This window comes from Gopherus evgoodei, chromosome 3, assembly GCF_007399415.2.
Source record: "Gopherus evgoodei ecotype Sinaloan lineage chromosome 3, rGopEvg1_v1.p, whole genome shotgun sequence".
In the NCBI taxonomy this organism is placed as follows: Eukaryota; Metazoa; Chordata; order Testudines; family Testudinidae; genus Gopherus; species Gopherus evgoodei.
The window spans coordinates 35,186,054-35,211,943 of NC_044324.1; the positions used below are offsets into that span (position 1 = coordinate 35,186,054).

A 25,890-nucleotide genomic window follows, 5' to 3' on the forward strand; every position below is an offset into this window, starting at 1 on the left:
ACCAGCGCTGCAACTCCCTGTTTGCAGCGCTGGCCGTACTCCCGTTTTGTCTCGGGTGTAGAGGATCCAGCACTGGTGATCCAGCGCTGGTAATCAAGTATAGACACTTACCAGCGCTTTTCTTGACCTCCGTGGAATAAGCAGGTATCCCAGCATACCTGAGGAAGCCTCTGGTAATCAAGCTGGTCTCCTTCCCTGGCTTGCTCTCGCGTTCCCCGAACCTCGAGCAAGCAGGTCTCCTTCCCTGAGGTTTGCTGGGTGGTTCCGGGAACGCGAGAGCAAACCGCGGCGAAGCTGGTCTCCTTTCCCGGTTTGCTCTCGCGTTCCCCGAACCCCGAGCAAGCAGGTCTCCTTCCCTGCGGTTTGCAGGGTGGTTCGGGGAATGTGAGAGCAAACCGCAGCGAAGCTGGTCTCCTTTCCCGGTTTGCTCTCGAGTTCCCCAAACCCCGAGCAAGCAGGTCTCCTTCCCTGAGGTTTGCTGGGTGGTTCCGGGAACGCGAGAGCAAACCGCGGCGAAGCTGGTCTCCTTTCCCGGTTTGCTCTCTCGTTCCCCGAACCCCCGAGCAAGCAGGTCTCCTTCCCTGCGGTTTGCAGGGTGGTTCGGGGAACGCGAGAGCAAACCGCAGCGAAGCTGGTCTCCTTTCCCGGTTTGCTCTCGCGTTCCCCGAACCCCGAGCAAGCAGGTCTCCTTCCCTGAGGTTTGCTGGGTGGTTCCGGGAACGCGAGAGCAAACCGCGGCGAACCTGGTCTCCTTTCCTGGTTTGCTCTCGCGTTCCCCGAACCCCCCTTGAAGCCGCCCAACAGCGCTTCAGTGTGGCCACATCTAACACCACTTGCAGCGCTGGTTGCTGTAAGTGTGGCCACTCTGCAGCGCTGGCCCTATACAGCTGTACTAATACAGCTGTAACAACCAGCGCTGCAAAATTTTAGATGTAGACATGGCCTGAGTCTTTGTTTTCTGTCTGCCTGCTTTCTCTGAGCTTTGGAGAAGTATTTCTGCTTTCTAATCTTCTGTTTCCAAGTTGTGAGTACCAAAGAGTTTGTTTCTTTTGTATTTACATGAATATAGTTGCTGGAGTGCTTTGATTTGTATTCTTTTTGAATAAGGCTGTTTATTCAATATTCTTTTAAGCAATTGACCCTGTATTTGTCACCTTAATGCAGAGAGACTATTTGTATGTATTTTCTTTCTTTTTATATAAAGCTTTCTTTTAAGACCTGTTGGAGTTTTTCGTTAGTGGGGAACTTCAGGGAATTGGGTCTGCAGCTCACCAGGGAATTGGTGGGAGGAAGAAGTCAGGGGGAAGTCTGGTTTTGCATTCCCTCTGGTTGAAGAGGAAAGTGCTTTTGTTTCCAGGATTGGAATTACAGAGGGTGGACTCCTTCTGCTTAGATTCACGAAGATTGCTTCTGTGTATCTCTCCAGGAGCACCTGGAGGGGGGAAGGGAAAAAGAATTATTTCCCTTTGTTGTGAGACTCAAGGGATTTGGGTCTTGGGGTCCCCAGGGAAGGTTTTTCAGGGGGACCAGAGTGCCCCAAAACACTCTAATTTTTTGGGTGGTGGCAGCAAGTACCAGGTCCAAGCTGGTAACTAAGTTTGGAGGTTTTCATGCTAACTCCCATATTTTGGATGCTAAGGTCCAAATCTGGGACTAGAGTTATGACAGGGGTCCAGGGAGGGAGCGCCACATTCACTCCCTGACTCACCTGAGGAGGCCACCTATCCTGTCTGGGTTTGGGGAAGGAAGGGAGACAACTAAAAATTATAATTCAAGAGCGGGGGGAACTGCTCTGCTCCGAGGGCTCTGCTGGCCCCAGGTGGCTCTTACTGGCAGCTCGAGCAGTCAAAGGGGGCTGGGAGGTGAGGAGGAGCTGCAGCCTCAGGTACCAGCATCAGGAGGAGGAGGAGATGGGAAGTGCTGCAACTGCCCACTCTGTGGCATCAGCCAAGGTAGCAGCCACCTTGCACCGCCTGGCTCTGGATGCCCACCTCTTACCTGGCCAGGGGGTGGGAACTGGGGGGGCATGTGTGTGGGGGAGTTAAGGGTGTGTGTGGAGCGGCCCCTGGGCCTGCCTCACTCTGGTTAAGTTTGCAGGGGCAATGCCTCCCCTCGTATCTCCAAAATTCTTCCCATGGACTTGGGCTTTCTGTCCCGTGGGGTGCTGGGGCTTGGGGTTTTGCGGACCTCCTGAAATCAGCTGTTGACCCTCGGTTTGTTTGAAGACATTACTACAGGAGGGCAAGATTTGAGGAACTATATTTGCAGAAACCAACGGACTTCATTGCAGTTCACACCATCTAAACAGTGGGTGCAATGACATGAGCCTTTCAATTTACCTTGAATTTTTATTTAGAGGATGTCCCCCCACTTCTTTCTTGGGAGGGATGGGGTGTATCTGACATGCTCACAACCTTTGGCTGCGCCCCTCTCCTGTTCCACATGTGGATGGGAGGTAGAGGCAGCTGGTTTGATGGGGCTGGGCTTTGCGCGGCACCCATCATGCTGTGATTAGCCAGTTCACATGAGGCAGAGGGAAAGGATTGGATCCCCTTCCATTCCGCTGAAGAATATAAAGTCTCTGTGGGGTGTGGACAGTATTCTGCACCTGTGTTGCTCCCACACATCTTTGGTTAACTGTAGTGTTACTGGTTCTCCTGGTATGCTATGGGCCTGCCCGCATTGTCTTTTTGGCATCAGGAGGGGATTTTCTTGCTAGCCCAGACTAGCCATGTGTCTACAGTCTTTTAACCCTTCCCCATACAAAACCTGGAATTTTGGTGATGAAGTTGGAGATGGGGTAGAATTAAAAATTTGTTGCAGTTTATGGCCAGTGTCAGTGCCAATAGGCTGCTAGTAAAGTCAGCTCCTGAGGCAAGCCTGAGCACAGTTCCAAATGACTGTCATTGATCCCCAGTGGTTTCCAGGCGGGGGATGGCTTAAGGTTCAGGTTGATCTTCATTTGCTTGAACGTGTAGCAGGTCCATTGAGTTTAGCAGACATTGGATCTTTTTCTAAGTGAATAGTGAGCAGTTTAGGTCCTGAGGTTTCCTTAGCATTTTCAGTAATCACCATGAAAAATAAATTGAAAATGTCCAGATTTTCATAGATATGCTCTGAGTTCTACACAAACACAGTAATTTTTCCAAAGAGTTTTCTGCATGAGAATATAAGACCAGTCATACTAGGTCATACCTATGGTCTATCTAGGCCAGTATCCTATCTTCTGAAAATAGCCAATGCCAGGTGCCTCAGAACAGGGCAATCATTGAGTGATCCATCCCTTGTTGTTCACTCCTAGTTACTTTTGTGGAGTGCAACATTTTTCTAGTGAAACTGACCACAATAATAATAATTAATTATATTGACACTTAGACTTTTCTGATGTCTAACAATGTTTGTTAAAATGCAAGCTGTATTATGCATCTAAGAGCTGTTCCAGAAAAAAAGAAAAACAAGCAATAAATAAATCAAGTTTGGCAGATCCATCAGTGACGCTATAATATTTTATAGTCACAAATTCTTTAGTTTCTTCAATTGGGCATTGACTTTCTAAAATACCCTGTTTGCACTGACTGGATTACAATTTAATCTATTGGACTGTGGATAGAAAAGTAAATGCTGCACATAATGTGAGTATCTGGCAGTTTTGTGAGAATCACCGAGAATGATGGGTAAATGGCAGTCTCCTTTTAAGATGGTATGAGTTTTTTCTCAGGCGATCTCAGATTGGGTCGCAGGACCATAAGCTGTTGTTTTTTTCTCTTCATTATTATAGGCTTTGCAGTTTAAAGATATGAGTTTTGGCAAAACTCCTTCTTCAGTGATTAGCAATGAAGGCATTCAACCAAAATACTTGTCTCCTGAATTTATTCCTTTAGTATTTGTCAGATCTACAGGTTCCTTTCTTCTTCCTTTTTTTTTTTTTTTTTTTTTTTAAGGGAACACGACAAGGGTGGGAACCCTAAATAGAGACCAGTCGGCTTTATTTTGGTTTGCAAGTTGCAGAGTGCAAGTAACACAAATTGTGTGTACATGGCATACTAACCCCTCTTCCCCATACGCCTGAACCATATTGCAAGGTATCTGAAACTAATAAGAATATTTTATATGCTTCAGATACAAGATTTCCATATATTTCAATACCTTGCATATTTACAGGAACAAAGGGAACATACACCACAGCATGTGTATTTGTGTTTGTATCATGTGCGTAAGACACAAAGAAACTCACTACTCTTGGTTTGTATACAGCATGTTGTCCAGGTGAGAAGCTGAGAGGTCGATTAATATTGTTCTTGGGTGAGATTGCAGCTTTGGTTGATATAGGTAACTTCACTGACATGATCTACTTTGACTTTTGAAAGGCATTTAGCTTGGTTCCATATGACATTCTGATTGAATGGTGGGTTTTTTGGTACAAAATAAATTTAGCTCATATGAAATAGTTACGGAAACTGGCTGATAGACCTCATCTTTTTGTTATTAATGGGGCATCATCCATAGGAAACATCCATGTTTTTCTAGTGGAGTTCCACAGTTATTACTCATAGGCGAAACACTATTCTATGATTTTATTAGTGATTTGGAAGAAAATACCAACTCATTGCTGTAAAAGTTTGCAAATGACACAGATTGGCGGAGTGGTAAATAATGACAGATCACTCGTATAGAGCAATATGAATTGCTTGTTATGCTGGGTACAATCAAACATATTTTAATACAGTTGAATGTCAGCTCATATAGCTAGGAATATAAAGAATATAGGCCATATTTACAGAATCATGGCACTGTATCATGTTAAAGCAGTGACTCTGAACAGGAATTAGGATAATGGTCAATAACTAGCTGATTATGTGTGTTACAAGGTAGCATAGCAGTCTGGAAAGAATTAAGGGCTCCTGGCCTGTCATATGATTCAGCAGGGGTATATAAAGAGGAGGAAGCTGGGTAAGAGACAATAAGTGAAAGGTATGCCTTGTCTCCACTGCTAAGTAGAGGCAAGAGAAATCCAGTGTAGGCCAATTTTATTGCTTTATTATTTGTAGTGTTTATGGTTTTGTGTTTGACTAATAAACTGAGGCAAGCACCTTAAACAGACATGGGTTTAGCTTGACATTGCTTCCTTTCTTCAGCTGGTGAAATAGCCTGCTAGCCTACAATCAGCGGCGACTCCAGGCACCAGCGCTCCGAGCGCGTGCCTGGGGCGGCAAGCTGTGGGGGGTGCCCTGCCGGTCCCTGCGAGGGTGGCAGTCAGGCAGCCTTCGGCGGCATGCCTGCAAGAGATCACCGGTCCCACGGATTCAGCAGCAATTCAGCAGCGGGTATGCCAAATCCGCAGGACCGGCGGACCTCGCACAGGCAAGCCGCTGGAGGCAGCCTGCCTGCCATACTTGGGGCGGCAATAAAGCTAGAGCCACCCTTGCCTACAACAAGCTTCCAGTACACTTCTCTAGCTACAAAGTCTAGTGCACAGCAGTATTAGCAGCGGTTGCAGTATAACAACACATTGTGTGAAAGATGCTTGTCTCTTATGTAAAATGATGCCTTTGATGCCCTATACAGTTAATAAATATGTGCAGGCAAACAGACATTCATGCACATTACTTTTGGTAAAAGTCTAAGTCAGCAGTTGTTAAAATAAATAGAACAGAGTAGTAATTTAATCAGCACCATAAAACATAATTATATATATAAATTCAAATATTATTGAAAAAATATGTTCTATGTCTCTGGTCCATTAATAGGTCACTGAATAGATTTGAATTCTGCAACTCCTCAGATTATCTATCTATCTATCTATCTATCTATCTATCTATCTATCTATCTATCTATCTATCTATCTATCTATCTATCTATCTATCTATCTATCTATCTATCTATCTATCTATCTATCATCACTTGTAGGAGGTGAAGGATAGGAATCATGTTAGTTCAGGGGAAGAGTAGAAATCTTGATAGATCTGTAGATAGATGTTATACACAAAGTGGTAAAGATAAGGATATTTATTTATCCAGTCTCTTTTATGGGCATTGATTTCTATACCAATAATATGGGCAGCTTTCTCTCTGTGACTGTTGCTTTGAAATTTAACTTCTCATGTTGTTTTCAGAGAAATATTTGGTTTGCATGGTGCTTATGCTTGCCTTACACAATTCTTTTTGCAGCAATCTTGGGTTTCACCCATTCCAATTCTTGATGTTTTGACTACAGAAAAGTTACATTGTTCTCTTAGTTTAAATTAATTCCCCTTGAAGTCTATAGCAAAATGCCCACTAACTTCAATAGGATCTTCAAGAGTGTTCTGAGGTGGTTTGAATACCATAGTGATATGAGCCCTTTGCAGATAATGAAAAGTAAATTAGGAATTGATATAAGGGATCATAGATGTACTGCCTTGATTATTGTGTGATGTGCCTCAAACATTGCTAATGTTGGCTTGATGAAGAGCTGCTCTTAGATGACACTGAACAATCTTGGAAGCAGAGCCTGGAAGCGTTACAAGCTTTCCCCTATACGGTTTCTATTTTTCTGAAGGCTTCCACTTTGAGACCCAGAGTTGAGAGCCCCAGCTGGTATTAAAATTGCATCAGCATTGTGCAGAATGGCTCAGATAGGAGAAAGATACTGTGTTTGGATCTATTGTCTGTCTCTGCATTCAGAGAGAGCAAGTGAAAAAACACCACCAAAGATGTACGTGAAGGTTAGGATCTCTTTTTGCACAGAAGCCTAAGGGTTTCTACAACAGTTTTTTGTCCGTAATGAGAAAAAAGCTTACATTTTATAAGAGTTCTGGAGCAAGTTTCAAGGCTTACAGCATACTTGGAGGAGAATCTATCTTTTAAAGAGAAACTATAGACTTTTTATCCCTGATGACTTCAAATTATTTTGACAACAGATATCTTCAGAATTATCAAAAGAGATGGAAGATCCACTTCAGAGGAATTCCACCAAACTGCTCCTCTCAAATTCATTCAACAACCAACAATTCAGGAAATTCCTTGTCTTATGAAGAGCATCACTCAGACGTTGACAGTGAGTGCAAAAGGGAAGAGATACTTTCAGATGTTCCAGAAAACAGTTATAGCCCAATTCTGTACTTCTGATTGAGTTATATCTTTATTGGGTTACAGAAAAATTCACAGTGAAGTGTTTGGGAGCAATCATGGCAGTTTGAAGAAGGCTACTTATTAGGTATACTGGACTATGAAGATGCTTCAATTTACATTTGGTGATCATATATCCATATGTTTCTCAGATTTCTGGTAAGGGAGCAGATTAGTTTATTCTCAGGAGCTAGTCTAAGATTGCAGAACCAACTCCTTAAGAGTTAAGAACAACCACGTTTCTCACCACTTTCCAGTCCAAGTCAAGGCAAGCTTCTTTGACCTTGCCTTCACTAATAAAAATATATAGCACAATATGTATAAAAATATATTGTATACTATAATATATTTTTTTGTAAATCCACATGCAACTTTTCCATTAGGACAAGGAAGGGAAAAATAAGGAAAAAACAGTATATGACTGTCACTAGTCATACTGATTAATGCAGTCTTGGAAAGCACTTTGGCACCATGCTGATGGGCATGGTACAGGAACCTGAATAGAATAAAAGATTGCCTTTTGTCCTGGTGTTGGTGCCATGGTTGTTCACACAATGCTTGGGAGTACTGAGTGGCTAACTATGTAGGAGTATGGTGTTCGTGTACCTGGACAAATTGGCTCATTAAGGACAATATTTTGAAAAAGATCCAAAGAATAATCATGCAGGTTCTGGCTTCATTAGGGTTCTCAAGAGAAAAAATACACAGAATACCAGCCTGTCTAGAGCCAAAGAACATCAGTTAAATGTTAACAAATTCCTGTGTAAGTTATTAGCTTTACCATTGCATTTCCTGCCCTGAACATAGAGAACATCACAAATAACCTTAGTTGCAAAAGCAACAACATTCAGATTTTAATAATAACTATGTTAGGAGATCTGTTAGATATCTTGACTCGGACAGGATCCAGGAATGTTGAGTCTAGCCAAATAATTTGCCAGAGCTAGAAGCTTTTGTCAGAAGCCAAGTTATCAGAATAGGTAGTGATGACCACATCTGTAGTCTTACTACCTGTGGCCTGGTGCCACCTGAGCAACCTCTGTGGTCACGTGGCATCCAAAGACTAGCTTATTGCTTCTGGCTGAGGGAGAACATCGCAACCACCACAGTTAGATGGAAGTCCAGTGACAACCTGCAATTATAAATAATCCTCCAAACTTTTTCGCTGTAAATGAAGTAACCACATAAGCAGGCTGAAATACACAGGCCTCTTGATAGGGAGCCCATAAGAGTGGTTCTTTGATCAGGGAGTATCAGAATATATTATGTCTCCTTTTAGGCCATGTGTATGCTACCTGGACTATAGTAGCATAGCTTTGGTGCTGTAGCTATGTCAGCATAACCTCGTAGTATAGACGCAGATGTTATTGTAGGAACTCCTCCTCCGGAAGCAGTGGTAACTAGATTGATGGAAGCATTATTCTGTCAACCGAACTACAACTACAATCGACGTTAGGTAGACATAGCAAAAGCACTCAGGAGTATGGATTTTTCACACCTCTGAGAGACGTGGCTATGTTGACTTAAATTTTAAGTGTTGACAAGGCTGTTAAAAGGGGCAAGGTGCTAGACATGCAGGGGTTGTCATTATTAAATATTTTGGTGAAATCATACTCCTGCTCTGCAAATAATTGAGAAAGTAAATATGGTTTTGGCAGATTCCTCATTGCAGTATTTGATCCACATTTTATAAAAGTGTGTTTACAAAAGTTTGCATGTGATTCTTGGAACCGAGAGTGGGTTTTTAAAATGTAATATTTAGGTTGAGTGGGTTGAATATTGGTTTTAAGGAGATTACAAAAATCAAAGTGGACACTACAGAATTCATCAGGGCACAGTGAGTGGGAAGAAGATACAAGTACACATGTCACTGTGATCTAGTGATTAAGCACTCCACCAGGAGTTGGGAGACCTGGGTTCTGTTTCTAACTCTGCTTCTGGTTTGCTGGGTGACCTTAGTCAAGTCATTGCACCTTTTTGCCTCATTAGTCCATCTGTAAAATACGGATAATGATACTGACCTCTTTGTAAAGTGTGTTGAGATCTACTGATGGAAGAATTATTACATCTTCCCGAAGTGAGCAGTGAACTACAGAATAACTGCTGGTGATATTTTTTGTGTCTGGCATAGTGCATTCAGGGTAAGAAGATATTCAGCAAAACGAAAAAAACCTTATTCTGTAGTGCTGCTTACATATAAGTGGTGTCCAAGTGCTGCCATTTCTATTTGAAACTCATAGGTTCAGAGAAAGTTCCTTCTTTGTAGGATTCACTTAAAAGTAGGAGGTCTACATAGAATAAACAAGATCCTTTGTCCCCTGCATGCCTCAAAACCATGGATTTTCCAATTTCTCTTAAATGGCTGGAGGCAGGTGGAATCTTTTTTGTCCTGTCTGGGGCATAGATCTACCCTCTCTGCTTTTCCCAGATTTATATTACATGTAAGACTTATTTTTATGGGATTTATTAATTTCATTTTGTCAGGGTTTATTTTTAGCAATTTCTGAGTTTTATGCAGATGACAGAAAATCAGAGTTTTTGGAGGCTTTTGTAAATGACTTTTATTTATACTGTAATGAATAATGTATATTGTATGTGTTACTCATTGCAGTAGTATTTATTCTGATTAATCTCTTTGCAGTGTTTCAAACAGCACTAGGTTAAAGTGCACTAGGGAACCTTTAGTGCACACGGGCAGGATCTAGATATGTACAAACTAGATATGTACAATGCTTTACTGCACTTGAGAAATCACACCCCTGTAGTCTGCATGACAGCTCTGGTTAAACAAGCCATTCAGGGATTGCACAAGGGGAGGGGGGCTAAGCAGGGGCATGGACCGCCCCAATAATCGGCTGTGGCACGGAAGTCCGTGGGACGGGGGCACAGAACATGCCTCTCCAAAAGCAATGAAGTTTAAATTCCTGTGCATGCCCCTGAAGCCCTTAGATACAAGTAACCATTTCTGGTGTATTTTCTGATGTTTTATTGGTTAAACACTAATTTTTTTTATATTGTTGTGTTTTATTGATGTTTATTGAGTAACACCTAAGATCAGAAGCCCTAATTATATGCTTCCAAAGAAGTGCAAATGGCAGACCTTCTTTGGTGACATTTTTTGGACATCTTGACTCTTCCTTTTTTTCCCCCTTCAGACAGTTTAATTTGAAATTTAAATGCCCTGAAAGGGAAGCAGCAAATTTGGTTTTGGAGTGTTGTACTGAAGGTTTTCCTCAGGCACTCTCCTATCCCCAGTCACCTGCCTGGCAGAGAAGGAGAAGTTGAAAGCCAAGGTCAGGAAATGTGCTGTGGACTCAGAGGCAGAGAGGGTTTGGCCTGCCCTGCCTGAAGACCCCCACAGTTTGTCAGATGAAGTTCATTCATAGCAATACTTATTGCTCATTCTCACATTGCCCTCTAGGATCTCTGTGATCCTTCTGATAGGAAAGCACTGGCCAGGAAAGTTCTGTCTTTTATTTGAAAAACAGAACTACACTAGGGGCTAATATAAAGCCCATTGACTTCAATGGATTTTGGATCACAACTACAATTTCTCTGCAGTCTTTTGGCATCTCATCAAGTGGCAAACAGCTTTCAGAAATAATTGTTAGTGAAACAGTTAGCTAATTTTCTTAATTTTTTAGAATATGTATCATCTGAACGAGCTGCTTTGCTTGTTCTTTGTCAATACTTAAGTGTACAGGTCTTCCTTTAAAATAACAGAATACTATGTTGCTTTTTTATTTAAAGATGAAAAGTAGATTAATAATTGAGATTTTTGTTGTGTGCAGCTTACAAGTAAATTTGATGCTCTAGCTTCAGGAAACAATGTATTTTACATTATTCATAGAATGTCAGGGTTGGAAGGGACCTCAGAAGATCATCTAGTCCAATCCCCTGCTCAGAGCAGGACCAGTCCCCAACTAAATCATCCCAGCCAGGGCTTTATCAAGCCTGACCTTAAAAACCTCTAAGGAAGGAGATTCCACCACCTCCCTAGGTAACCCATTCCAGTGCTTCACCACCCTCCTAGTGAAAAAGCTTTTCCTAATGTCCAACATAAACCTCCCACGCTGCAACTTGAGACCATTATTCCTCTGCTTGGTTTTCTTTAATGCTCATAACTTTATACTACTGCCTTGATTTTACAACCAACAGATTTAGTTGTTGTAAATCAGTGCAGAAAATGTTTCAGCAGTTTGTTTTGGGGTCTCATACTGCAGTATTTCACCGTCTTTGCTTAATGTATAAATGCTTTGCTTGGAAGTTAAGGTAAATCGGGGTTGCACTTCAACTACACGATATCTTTTCCTGGATTGCACTCATGAATGTTTAATTTAACATATATAAAATGCTTCAAGCTACAGTCTAAAAATATGGTTACATGGTAAATATTTCACTTGCTAACTGTGAAGGACAGATGGGTTCAAGACTAGATGGGTCAGTAATCAAACCTTTATTTCCCCTCTTCCCCCTCCCTCCTGTATTTCAGTTCTGTTACAACTGGCTAGTGATGCTTTACCAAATGATATGACCTTATCCCTTGCCTACCTACTTGCATTACCACAGGTAAGTTTACCTCTGTGTTTGTGTGTGCGCGTGCGTGCACGCGCTTGCAGACGTTAGCCTCTTATATATTTGCTTGCTTATAATCTTGGAAACCGGTTTCTTTGGGCTTTAAATTCATATCCTTGATCTCTACAAAATCCAGCTTTGGGCTGATAATGTTGAAGAAAATCTGAACAGATGTTACTGAACTGTTGTGTTGTGAGTGGTGGAGGGAGCCATACATCCTGATATTAAAATTAACTTGTCGAGCCTTTTTGCACAACAATAACTCAAATGCGGCTGACAAATTTGGAAGGTACCATTTTAATAAAGAGGAATCAGAATTGTATTTAATGTATCTGAGTGATATTTTGCGGTAGCCTCAAGACAGGAGCTTGTGTAATACAGGTGGTCTTTTGTTATGTATTTTGATGCAGTTATGTCCACTTTTGCTCTGTATTAAATCCCTTTTAGGGGGGAGAAAAAGACACATAGACAGTTCTACTTCTAAACCGTGGTTCAAGACTAGCTTCTAGAAAGCTTGTGCACTTGCAATTATAAACTTGTTAATTCCTTCATCTAAGTTAATGTCCTTTTTCTCCTAGGTGGTAGATGCCAACAAGTGCTTTGAAAAGCAATCACATTCTGCTTTATCTCTCCAGCTGGCAAGTTATTACTATAGCCTGCAGATCTATGCTCATTTGGCACCATGTTTCAAGGACAAATGCCACCCCCTCTACAGGGTTAGTTCTCTTTTTTTTTTCCCGTATTCATTAATATGCAATATAAAATCTATTCTAAAAAGCTTGTATTAAGCCTGTTAAGGGGCAGCTCTGACTTGCACTTTGGACAGTCAGCCAGGTTGTATATAATTATTTCTTCTACTATTCTGTAAACAGAGAAGTACTTAACATATGTTTCAAAAAAGTATAGTACATGTTTTTGATATGTCAAGTTATTTAGGATTTGTATACAGTAGCGCTGTCCATTTCCAAAGCACTTTACAAACATTCATCATATACTGAATAGGTCATCTGCCAGCATGGATATTACACTTCTAGGGAAGACTATACTGTCTGTCTAAATGAGAACTGTGGTGTTCCAAAAGTTTTCTTTTGGGTGTTTTGGTACAGTGTATTTTTGCACTGTTCCTTAGGTCAAAAATACTGCATTGCAAATTGATTACCAAATGATAATTACTCACTGATTTGATTTGACCAATTTCTTTCTGTTCTATGGATTCTCTCCTTATTCATCACTAATAGTTAATTTCCCCATCTATGGAATTTTGGAGGTGGTCCAGTGTTGTTTGTTGAAGCCTCAGGGACTAAACCCAACCATTCATTTCGGGCTACTAGATTTTCTGCCTTCAGCAGCTGAACAATTTGATGGTTCAGTTTCTCCGGACCATTTTATCTTATTCTTCTTCGAGTGATTGCTCATATCCATTCCAGTTAGGTGTGTGTGCCGTGCGTGCACGTTCGTCGGAAGATTTTCACCCTAGCAACTCTGGCGGGCCGGCAGGTCGCCCCCTAGAGTGGCACCGCCATGGCGCCTGATATATACCCCTACCGGCCTGTCCGCTCCTCAGTTCCTTCTTACCGCCGTGTCGGTCATTGGAACTGTGGAGCACGGCATAGCTGTCCTCCACGTCCCTAGCTCTCCATTGTATCGTTGTTCTACTAGTTGTATTTATTTAGTTGTAGTTAGAGTATAGAATATTAGTTGATAGTTGTATTTACTTATTGTATATAGTTAGCGGGCTTGGGCTCTAGCCCTCCCCGGCGCGGGGCTCATGCCCGGTTCGCCGGGGTTCAAACAGTGCTCAGCCTACAAGAAGCCGATGCCCACGAGCGATCCCCACGACTCCTGCTTAAAGTGCCTCGGGGAATCGCATATTTCAGAGAAGTGCTGCATTTTCAAGGCATTTAAGCCAAGGACCAAGAAGGAGAGAGATCAGCGCTTAAAGACTCTCCTCATGGAAGCAGCGCTTAACCCTCCATCCTCGACACCGAGTGCTGGCTCTGCTCCAGCATCGGACCAGGCCAGGCCCGGGAAAACACCTCGGCACCGACCTTCCCCGGCACCGGGCCCTGACGCAAGACCTTCAACGTCCACCACTCTGGCCAAGCAGACTCGAACGGAGCGCCTGGCACCGACTACTGCTGCGGCACCGTTACCAGGGATTCCGTTGACTCTGGGCCCGGGGGGTCCTTCTACTCCGGTCCCTCACAGCTCCCCCATAAGGTCCAGGGTCGAGCTAATGGTCCTCTCGACGCCTGAGACATTTTCCTCGGCTAGGGACCTGATAGCACTAACTGAGTCTACGCTGCCTCAACCCCCGGTGCCTCCGGTGCGGGTTCTGCAATCTAAAGGCAAGCCTGTGGCCATGTGAGCTCCGTCTCTGGATTCACCGAGCCAGCACCGATCCCAATCGCGGTCCCGGCGCCGTTCCCGGTCCTGTGGGCGGTCTCGATCAAGGCGCCGCTTGCAGTCCCGGCACCGCTCTCCCCGGCGGTACCGGTCGTACTCGCGGCACCGGTCCTCTTCACACCGGTCCTGATACTCCCGGCACCGCTCTGGCTCGAGCCATTGCTACCGGCACCGAGATTAGAGAAGCCATTCCCAACGTCGACGTTTCAGATCCCGGTCGACCTCCCGGCACCGCACTGGTGGCAGGTCCCGGTCTCGATCCCTGCACTGCTATGACTCCCGGCACCGGTCCCTGGCACCGAGGAGGTCTCCATCGTCTGGAGTGAGGGACCCATATCAGTCCCGTTTGGCTCCTACCTGGCCGTCCCGACAACCGTCTGTCTCCTCCCAAGCAGACAGCGCGTACGCCATGGACACTGGCAGGCCTGCTGCTCTCTTCCATGATCCCCCCCCTCAGGAGCATGGACCACAACAGTGGGGCTTCTGGACTCCCTGGGCATATCATCAAGCCCAAGGCCCTCAGCAGATTGCCCCGCGTTCGACGGCATCTGAACACAGGGCTTCGGAGGCCACATTTTCTCGTCCTCCCCCTTGCCCTGCAGAGGAGGGGTTGTCTCACCGTCAGGACTCTGATCTCCCTCCAGAGTCGGATGCAGTGCTCCAGGCAGAGCCTCCTGCAGATCCACTCCTGCCAGGTGTCTCCTCCTCATCCTCCCCGGATGAAGCAGTGGCTGGAACGACATCCACCAGCCCTCCTCTGCTTGACCTCAGGGCGCATCAGGACCTCCTCAGGCGCGTGGCGCAGAATATGAACTTACAGGCTGAGGAGGTCTCAGAAATTGAGGATACGGTGGTGAGCATATTATCTGCCGATACACCCACTCGAGTCGCTCTTCCTTTCATCTGGACCATTCAGGCCAATGCCAATACCATCTGGCAATCACTGGCTTCCGTTCCCCCCGCTGCACGCGGAGTGGAGCGCAAGTACATGGTGCCCTCAAAAGGGTATGAATATCTATATGTTCACCCGCCCCCGTGCTCCCTCGTCGTACAATCTGTGAACAAGAGGGAGCGCCACGGCCAACAGGCCCCGGCACCAAAGTCTAAGGAAGCAAGGCGCATGGACCTGCTCGGCCGAAAGGTCTATTCTGTGGGTGCCCTCCAGCTTCGGGCGTCCAATCAACAGGCTCTCCTTAGCCGCTACACTTACAACACCTGGATGGCAGCGGACAAATTTAAGGAGCTGCTTCTGCAAGATGTGCGTCAGGAATTCTCTGCTATCCTTGACGAGGGCAAGAAGGTGGCAAGAACTTCCCTACAAGCATCTCTGGACGCCGCAGATTCAGCTGCCAGGACTCTAGCTTCTGGCGTTACCATGCTTCGCATTTCCTGGCTACAGGTCTCTGGCCTCCCTCCAGAGCTCCAGTATACCATCCAGGATCTCCCGTTTGAAGTCCAGGGCCTGTTCTCAGCCAAAACTGACCCCAGGCTACAAAGCCTAAAAGACAATAGGGTCATTGTGCGCTCTCTGGGGATGCATACACCCGTCACCCAGCGCAGACCCTTCCGGCCTCAACAACAATGCCGGCCCTACCCCCAACCCCGGCAGAGGCAAGACTTCGCCAGATGACGAAGTAGAAATGACTGACGTAGACAATTGGGCAACCAAGGAGGACAAAACCAGAGCTCCTCCAAGGCTCCCTTTGGCCCGAAACCTTCATTTTGATGGTGTGCCCGAGGGTGCTGCACTAGTTTCCCTCATGGATCCATCCCCTCCCTTTTCCAACCGTCTTTCATTTTTCCTCCATGCGTGGTCCCGGCTAACATCCGACCGATGGGTCTTACGCACGTTGCAACTTGGATACCATCTGCAATTTGTTTCTCACCCTCTCTCCCACCCCCCTTCCTCGTCTCTCTTCAGGGACCCCTCTCACGAGCAACTCCTCCTTCAGGAGGTGCGAACGCTCCTCGCCAAAGGAGCCATAGAGGAGGTTCCAGAGAGCGAGCGGGGCAAGGGGTTTTATTCCCGTTACTTTCTGATCCCCAAAGCCAAGGGAGGCCTCAGGCCTATCCTTGACCTGCGGGAACTCAGCAGATACGTGGTGAAGTTGAAGTTCCATATGGTATCCTTGGGGACCATTATCCCATCCCTGGAGACTGGTATGTCACCCTCAACATGCAAGACGCCTACTTTCATATAGCAAGTGTATGGCTGTAGTCATCGCCCACCTTCATCGCAGTCGCATACATGTATTTCCATACCTTGACGACTGGCTGATACGGGGATGCTCAGAGGCACAAGTCCTCATCCACGTCCGCATGGTCAACAGACTTTTCGCGAGCTTGGGTCTAATCCTCAATGTAGAAAAGTCAACACTAATCCCCACTCAGAGGATAGAGTTTATTGGAGCCCTTCTGGACTCTACTCTGGCCAGAGCCGTTCTTCCTCTATCAAGGTTCCAGACCTTGACGGCCATCATACAACGACTACAGGCAGCACCCTTGACCACAATACGCACTTGCCTGACTCTATTGGGCCACATGGTGGCCTGCACGTTTGTCACGGGTTATGCGTGGCTTCGCATGAGGCCCCTCCAGTCCTGGCTCATCACTCAGTACCGTCTGGCCAGGCACCCTCTGGACACGATTGTCACCATCCCCCAGGACGTATTAGGTTCCCTGCAGTGGTGGCTGGATCAGTCCGTGGTGTGTGCGGGGCTCCCGTTCCATCCGCCCTAGCCCTCGGTGTCCCTGACAACGGATGCCTCAGATTTAGGCTGGGGGGCCCATTTCGGAACTCTGCGGACCCAAGGCCGGTGGTCACCTCACGAGCTGACCCTCCACATCAACGTTCGGGAATTGAGGGCGGTCCGCCTTGCTTGCCAAACGTTCCATCATCAACTTCAGGGCCGCTGTGTCTCGGTGTTCACCGACAACACAACGACCATGTATCATATAAACAAGCAGGGCGGCATGAGGTCTTTTTCCCTGTGTCAGGAGACCATGAGGCTCTGGGACTTCTGCATAGCCCACTCCATTCACCTCATTGCATCCTTCCTTCCTGGGGTTCGGAACATGCTGGCGGATCATCTGAGCAGATCCTTCCTTTCCCACGAGTGGTCCCTTCGCCCGGACATCGCCCTTTTGCTCTTCTGGAGATGGAGATGTCCCCGGATGGACCTCTTCGCATCCCGGGGGAACAGGAAGTGCCAGCTGTTCTGCACCTTTCACGGTCTCGAACCGGGTTCGGTAGCGGGCGCCTTCTTTATTCCGTGGACGACGCACCTGTTCTGTGCATTCCCCCCGTTCTCACTCGTCCACAAGGTCCTTCTGAAGGTGCGCAGGGACAGGGCCCGCTTGATCATGATAGCTCCAGCGTGACCCCGGCAACATTGGTACTCCATTTTGCTGGACCTGTCTCTGGCTGACCCTGTCCCCCTGCCTCTTCACCTGGACCTGATCACTCAGGACCACAGCAGGCTCCGTCACCCGGACCTTCAATCGCTGTACCTCAAGGCGTGGCTTCTGAGTGACTGACCCGGTCTGAAATGCGTTGCTCTACCCCAGAGCGTCACGTGCTCCTGGAGAGCAGGAAGCCTTCCACCAGAGCGACGTATTCGGCCAAATGGAAGCGCTTCACGTGCTGGTGTGCTAATCGAAACTTCCTTCCCACTGCAGTCTCCATCTCTACTATACTTGACTACCTCTGGTCCCTCAAACAACAGGGCCTGGCGGTGTCATCTCTAAGGGTTCACTTGGCGGCCATTTCCACCTTCCACCCAGGAAGGGATGACCGTTCGGTGTTTTCTCACCCGATGGTGACTAGGTTCCTTAAAGGTCTGGAGGGAGAGTCTTTACCCACAGATTCGCCGCCCCGCCCCCACCTGGGACCTGAACCTGGTTCTGGCCCGGCTCATGTCCCCTCCCTTTGAGCCTTTGGCAACTTGCTCCCTTCTCTACCTCTCCTGGAAGACCACCTTCCTGGTGGCCATCACCTCCGCTAGATGGATGTCGGAGCTCCGGGCCCTCACGGTAGATCCCCCATATACTGTGTTCCACAGGGACAAGGTGCAGCTGAGACCGCACCCAGCCTTTCTCCCCAAGGTGGTCTCGGCCTTTCACGTCAACCAAGAGATCTTTCTCCCTGTCTTTTTCCCGAAACCCCATTCATCCCGCAGGGAGCAGCAGCTTCACTGACTGGACGTATGTAGGGCGCTCACCTTTTATATAGAGCGAACCAAGCCGTTCCGCAAATCCCCCCAGCTCTTTGTGGCGGTAGCGGAACGTGTCAAAGGGTTGCCCATCTCATCTCGAAGAATCTCCTTGTGGGTGACGTCCTGTATCCGAGCCTGTTATGACTTGGCTCATCCCCCTCCGGGCCACGTGACTGCGCACTCTACCAGGGCTCAAGCCTCATCGACTGCTTTCTTCACCCACGTGCCCATCCAGGAGATCTGTAGGGCAGCGACCTGGTCCTCCGTTCATATTTTCGCTTCCCATTATGCCCTGGTCCAGCAGTCCAGAGATGACGCGGCCTTCGGCTCCGCTGTGCTCCACGCCGCGACTTCTCATTCCGACCCCACCGCCTAGGTAAGGCTTGGGATTCACCTAACTGGAATGTATATGAGCAATCACTTGTAGAAGAAAAGACGGTTACTCACCTTTGTAACTGTTGTTCTTCGAGATGTGTTGCTCATATCCATTCCACACCCGCTCTCCTTCCCCACTGTCGGAGTAGCTGGCAAGAAGGAACTGAGGAGCGGACAGGCCGGCAGGGGTATATATCAGGCGCCATGGCGGCGCCACTCTAGGGGGCGACCTGCCGGCCCGCCGGAGTTGCTAGGGTAAAAATCTTCCGACAAACGTGCACGCGCGGCGCGCACACCTAACTGAAATGGATATGAGCAACACATCTCGAAGAACAACAGTTATTTGTTTTATTGGAATAGTGACTTACAATATTACTTACTCTTCTTCCTCAAGATCAGGTATCTGGCAGAGTGGTGGGTTCAGTCACCTGGATCTCCAGCTAGCAGTACCTCCTTTCTGGGATTCCTCTGCCTCCATTCACTCATGGCAGAGCTGTCCAGCCAGCACAGGGAGAAGCAGTGAGGCAGCTCTAGAGAGGGCAAATTAAACTCTGCCTGTTCATAGCTAAGGTTACCGTTTTGTCACTGAGGTTGCAGAAGTCTCAGAATCCATGGCTTCAAAAGACCTCCATGACTTCAGCCCTGGCAGCTGGGAGCTGCAGGATCCCACCGCCTTCTGTAGCAGCAGGGAGCGGTAACGTACCCCCACTGCCTGAGGTAGCGGCCCCCCATGCTCTCAGCTGCAGCAGAAGTACCTCGCAGCTCCCAGACATTGCCGGCAGAGGACCCCTGCCAGCTGCCCACCTGCCTCTGTGGGCATGGGGGATACCCACCAGCTCCCCACCTGCTGCTGCCATGGGGCAGAGGGACCCCTGGCTGCTTCCCACCCGCCACCATCACGTGGCAGGGGACCTCGGTATTGTTCCCTGCCACTTGGGGGAGGACAGGGGACCCCAGCAGTGTGCTCTGCTGCTGGAGTGGGGCAGGGGAACCCTGGAGTTCTGAGCCCCCATGGGCGGTGGGGGCCCCAGAGTTCCCAGCCACTCCGCAGCTGCCCAGTGTCTTCCTATTTTATCATGGATACTTTTAGTAAAAATCAGGGACAGGTCATGGGATTCTGTGAATTTTTCTTTATTGCCCGTGACCTATCTGTGACTTTTAATATCCAAGACAAAATCTTAACCTTATTCATAGTCAGCTGATCCTTGCATTGCCACAGCATGCAGCTTAGAGTCAGACCAGCATGTTGGGTTGCCCCATCTCCTCCCATAAACCAACTCTATGCATAAGAGTTTGATCAGGAGATTCTGAGCATTTTGAGGAGAGAATCTGTAGACCAAGGTGCTATCTGACCAGATCAGGGAGTTAGTTCTGCAAAAGACTCTGCTTCACTGTGGGGAAGGGACTTTGCATCCCTTTCCCCTGAGGCCTGAGACACCTCAGCCCTCACTGTCCAACCCATTAGTCACTATCTACCCCAAGGGTATTCGCAAGGGACTGTTCACCTAGGAGAGCAAAAATCTGGAACAGAAGCGTCCGAGGGTCCTAGATAAATTTTCCTCCAAACAAAGAAAATCCTCAAAATGATAAAGGCAAAATGAGCATGTGTACACGAGAACTCATGATTTCTTTACAAGACTTTCTTCTGATCTACTCCCTGCACCAAGAGTCTTAAAAAATGGCTAGTAGTCTCGATGAAGCACAGGTTGTAAATTACCAACCTAGATAACATACCATAGTTTGCTCTGTCCGGAGAAGCAAACTTATTCTCAACTGGACAACTGCTGGGAAGAATTCATAGCCACCAATTGTTCAAGATCAGGAAGAGCTTTCGAAACTGCCAAGAATTGCTCACCCAGGAATCAAAACAGACATGGTTGGTCATAACGTTACCAACATGGTAAAATTTACAGATGTCCTAAACTTTACTTCATCAGTCATTTCCCAGCTGTGATTATTTATAACCAAGTAGCCCCAGTAGCTATGATTGCTGATTCCATGCATCAGCTGACTGGGTTTCTCAAGATGTGCCTGCAAAAATTCTTTCTGAGTACCTAGGACTAGTCACTTGATGCAATACAAATGTAGGTGTCATTCTTTGATCACTCCCAAATGTCCCATCATGGGCAGGAAAGTACAAAACGTATGCTGAACACAACCCAGTTTTCACTCTAGACTCTGGAAGCAAACCTTTCAGGGTGAGATGCATACTTGAAAGGCAGTCTTTCAAAATGTCAGAGTTCACATTGTTTTAGTTCACCTGACATCTTTGGGTTTTAATAAAAATATTGGTCCCATTCCATATTGCCATACCTATGTGCCATACCTTTTTAGGGCAGCGGCCAGTTCCAGCTGCTTCAGAGGAAGGTGCAAGTAACCAAGTAGGGGGCTGTTTTGTTGCTCACAGAGGAAGTCTGCTCCTACTTCCCTTTAGAGTGACTTCTGGTTGAGGCATGTTTGTTTAAAACCCTTCCAAAACCAGGGAGTAACTAGAGATCAAAGCTTCTCCACGGCAGTGGAAATAATATCCGGGACAGAGAAGAATTTACTACCGTTCAAATAAAGGATGCAGAAAAGAGGAAAAGAGAGAGTTGAAGTCCTTCTCTTAATCTTCGACTGGCCCAAAGGGCTCTTTGGACTTGTTAGATAGTCCAGAAACTCACATTGCACCTGCAGCAATTACTAGACCTCTCAAAGCAGGGACACCTTCATCTGGATCTAGAAATCAGACAATTAACTTCCTGGGCATCAAAAGAGAAGTAAAGTTCAGCAAGGATTCTCCATTAGCCGCTCATGCATCTTGGAATCCAAGCAGAACTCTCAAGGTAATTTGATTCGTTGATCTGCTCAAATTACATTTCTAGTGTGAGGGGAAACATGAAGCTCTTTGCAGGAAAGGACTTATTGTGCAGTATCTGCAGAATGGAGTCCTGACTTCCAGGTGGTGTTATAATATAAACAGAATAATAATCACAAAGTTCTGATGATCTCAGCTGTTAGGGGGCTTATTCCTTCACTCTCTCATTTCCCTGGTCCTTCTCGCATGAACAGAGAGCAGCCATATCCGAAGGTGCAAACAATTCGATGTTTATTGGGGTGAACTTCCAGCAAGCATGATTTCAGTTTCCTTCCTCAGTGTCTCCCTTCCCTGCTCTGACACCACAGAGCCTTACCTGTGTCCCTGTTCCCGGTTCTTGTTCCCGTTTCCCCTCCTTGGCGAAACATTCCAATTTTCTCACCCCCATTCCCTGTTCCCATTTTCCCCACCCCCCTGCTTACTTCCTGTGTTGCAGTCTGTTTTTCTGTAACATTACCTATTGGCGCATCTTATTTTGCAACCTTACTGGCATAGGGATATTCCTAGATCACCAACTTATGACAAGTGTTCTTAAGTTTACGCCTAGTATGGCTAAGCTAAAATCTTACAGGCCTCAGCCTGCGGGCCTTGCAGTCCAGCCATGCTTTACACGCTCATCACACTTTGGGATCTAGTAGCACAAATATGGAGTATGAATAGTAAAATAATAACTCAAGCATATGAAGTACGTACGCCAGTTCACAGAATCATAGAAGTATGCAGCTGAAGGGACCTTAATAATAGATCATTTTCTGTTCATCTCATTCCATGCAAAATGCTGAGGCCTTAAGGTCTCAAAGTTGCTGCAGGTAAGATGTTAGTATCATGCACCACTTGGCATCCTAGGCACCTGGAAAATTATTCACAGAAGTCTTGACATATATTGGAGGGAAGGATGAGAGAAAGGGAAAGAGCATTTGGGTTATTCCTACATAATTCCTTAGTGTGTATATCTCTTGCTTTATTCACTGATCTGGTCAAATTTACATTTTTGGTGTGAGGGGAAACAAAGTTCTTTGGGGGCAGAGCTACCTCTTTGTGGACTTCCTAACACAGTGCGGCCCTGACCTCTAGATAGGGGTCGGCAACCTTTCAGAAATGATGCGCCGAGTCTTCATTTATTCACTCTAATTTAAGGTTTTGTGTGCCAATAATACATTTGAATGTTTTTAGAAGGTCTCTTTCTATAAGTCTATAATATATAACAAAACTATTGTTGTATGTAAAGTAAATAAGATTTTTAAAATGTTTCAGAAGCTTCATTTAAAATTAAATTAAAATGCAGATCTTTGGCAGCATGAGTGTCGCTTTTGTCACGTATGCCATAGGTTGCCTACCCCTGCTCTAGATGCTGTTGTCGTACAAATAGAGTAATACAGTAATCACAAAGCTCTCGTGATCTCATGTACACTAGATGTACATGTACATCTCCAGGAAGTTCTGTTGGAGTCTTACAATCAAGCACCACAGAAACATGGATGCAGATCATAGCAGCATTTTGTAGGCAGGCACATTGGATTCTTCATTTGCATATCAGATGCCAAGTTTAATCACAGTAACAGTGTGACAGTCTTTTTGTTGCTATTACTTCTGAAAGTCAATTTTTGGAGTTAGTTCCCATATCCACACAAGAACCACTGGAGAAAAGATTGTTCCTATAGCTCCAGAAACCTTTCTGTTCAAGGTAAGTTCCTAGTTTCACAATTCCTGGGAAATAGTTTCCCCATCATTTTTGTTGTAACCCTTGGAAACTTGTTGCATAAATAAGTATTCCTAAAACTCTGAAGTGATATCTCAGGCATCTGCAGTACATATGCCAATTCTGTCCTGGTCATCACATTCTATTCAAAATGCCAATACCTTCGGACGGGGTGCTGGAACAATTTTTATAGTAAAGGTGCTGATGATGGAAACCAGGTATTTGGTGTTCATTATGACTACTTCAAGCCAAGAGGTGTGGCAGCATCCCCAGCAGCCCTAGTTCCAGCACCACTGCCTTAGGGACTCAAAGTTGCTGCAGGCAAGATGTAAAAATGCTACACCAGTTGTCATACTAGGCATCTGGCCATTGCCTAAACAAAGCTTTCTCTTTTAATTCAGAAAAAAGGACAGTTTCCTTCTCCTTCCAACTCTTGGTAAGGGCCCTATGTCAAATAACTTTTTCCAATCACATTTTTAATGTCATAACTCCTCCAAATCAATTTATGAAACTAAGTATGTAATTACAAGTTCAAGAAAATCCTATCAGTCTCCAATAGGTACCTTCCATTCAGGCAGTCTGCTTAACCTGTACTTGCAATTTTCTTGTGTTTTATAGTTTGTGGGGATGAAGAAAAGTTGCCAAAGTAGTACTTTATCTGAGTGAGTTGATTTGTTACAGAGAGTGTTTTGCACAATTCAGACAATTTAAAAAAATGAAGTGATTGCAAACCAGTTTCTGCTCCTCTCATCCTCAGCTGCAGACTCACATTGCTCAGCTTCTATTTTGATCCAAGAATTTCATGATTGAACTTTTTGTACAAGGAGATGATTGTTCTTTCTTTTGTGACAACACTAGGTTAGGTATAGTCCCACAGTTGTATTATTGTGTTCCTGTAACAGCTACTTGTCCCCCTTGCTAAGTTTCTTGTCCTTTTTTAAAATGTCTTAGAGGCAGCAAGAGGGGGAAAAGAGAACTTGTGCTACAGGTTCCATTTAACGCTATTTTCAAGCTGCTCTCCAAACACTGATAGTGTAAAAAAATTATATTCCTAAACTTATTCTTCTCTAGATCCCTACCTAACTGCTCTTCTCTCACTCCAGTTGTCAAATTTGCAAGGTGATCTGCTACAAAGTGCTGAATTTCATTTTACTAAAAGATCTGGCTTTCGCAATCAGAGGAGAACCAGAACTCTCAGTTAGGGAGTGTCTAAATTTTCTTGCCACCCTCTGATTGTTTTTGTGGTAGCCGTATGTGGACTTTCACATAGCAGTACTTGGCTGTAAGTTGCTCACTATGTGCAGCATCTTTATGTCTCCATGAGATAATCACCTAAGACTTGAAAAAGTTTTCTAGTGAGCTGGAGCAAAAGAAAGAAAAAATACTGATAGATTAAAGTGCTTTCAGGACTGAGAGATATTTTGAGAGGCTTATACCACAGTGATTCTGATCTACTGTGAGAAGTGGTTTGAAATTGTAAATGCATTTCATATAGGCCCCCAAATAGCTATCACAGCTTAACAACCTTTGAGTCCTACCTGCTTGGGCTGAATTTGAAACAGACATGAAGAGGCGTAAGGCTCTGTGTCCCATTACAATCTAATGAACTATCCTGTCGGCTGTCTTGTATTTTATGGGCAGTTATGTTTTGTGGTGTGGTTTAATTTGAGCATGTAGTCCATGAGGTTTTGATAGTTATCATGCTCATTTAACAGGATAACTTAAAACTCAATAAATCATCATTGCCACACATCTCACTTTCTGTTAGGTTTTTTTCAGATAAGTAGTGGGAAATCCTCTTGGACTTCTCCAATGCAATAAAATTTAAAAAAAAAAATCTAGCAAGTATTCCATTAGCCAAAAATTATCTGAGTATTCAAACAGTGGAACCTACCATTTAAGGAGTTTATTATCAAATCTATTAATATGAGTATTCCTGCCTTTACTACTCAGATATGCATAACATTATCCCATTTTGACATCCATAGGTATAAATCAGGTATCTAGAATTGTGTATTCATTACAGTGAAATAAAATACCAGGTTAAAACTATTTCCCTGCTTATAAACAAGAGTGGAGACTTCTCATTTCAAGCTTTAGTGATAGTTCCACATAAATTCCATCTCCACACCATAGAGTCTTGTACCAAATAAATAGAGGGAGGGACTCTCCATTAAGTAGTTATAATTTTAGAAATTGAAGGTACCGGGGAATTGTAGTTCTAATGGCTGCCCATTTTGGGTAAGCTGTATGGGTCAAATTAACATTATCATGCTGTCCACAACACACAGAAATTGAGAAATTGGAACCTATCATTTTTATAAGCAACATTTTTTTTAAAAGAACACATAATTAACCAAGTGCTGCGGGATAAAATATGGCAGGAGAGGAGGGGAATTTAGTAAATATTTAAATCAAAATACCCTATATACTTGTTTTAATAACTATCATTTTCAGATAAAAATTTAAGAAAAAAATATGAGTGTTACCTATCCTCATGCTTCAGAACATAAACTGATTGGTATCTAAGGTCAGGAAGAAATCCCTCATGTGTAAACCAGATGCATTACCTCCAAAAACACTGCCTACTATACACACCTGAATTCCATAGCAGAAAATTCTGTTTTTTTTTAAGTGGTAACTTTAGGCTCAGGGCA

At 45.2% G+C, this 25,890-nt stretch overlaps 1 protein-coding gene across 1 annotated transcript in view; it reads left to right on the forward strand.

The window, feature by feature from the left end:
- Positions 1–25,890, forward strand: part of NBAS (NBAS subunit of NRZ tethering complex) — a 381,747-nt gene that overhangs the window by 181,662 nt on the left and 174,195 nt on the right. The window contains 2 exon segments of the mRNA XM_030555399.1: positions 11,600–11,676; positions 12,261–12,398. Of these exon segments, the coding sequence (XP_030411259.1) occupies positions 11,600–11,676; positions 12,261–12,398 (215 nt within the window).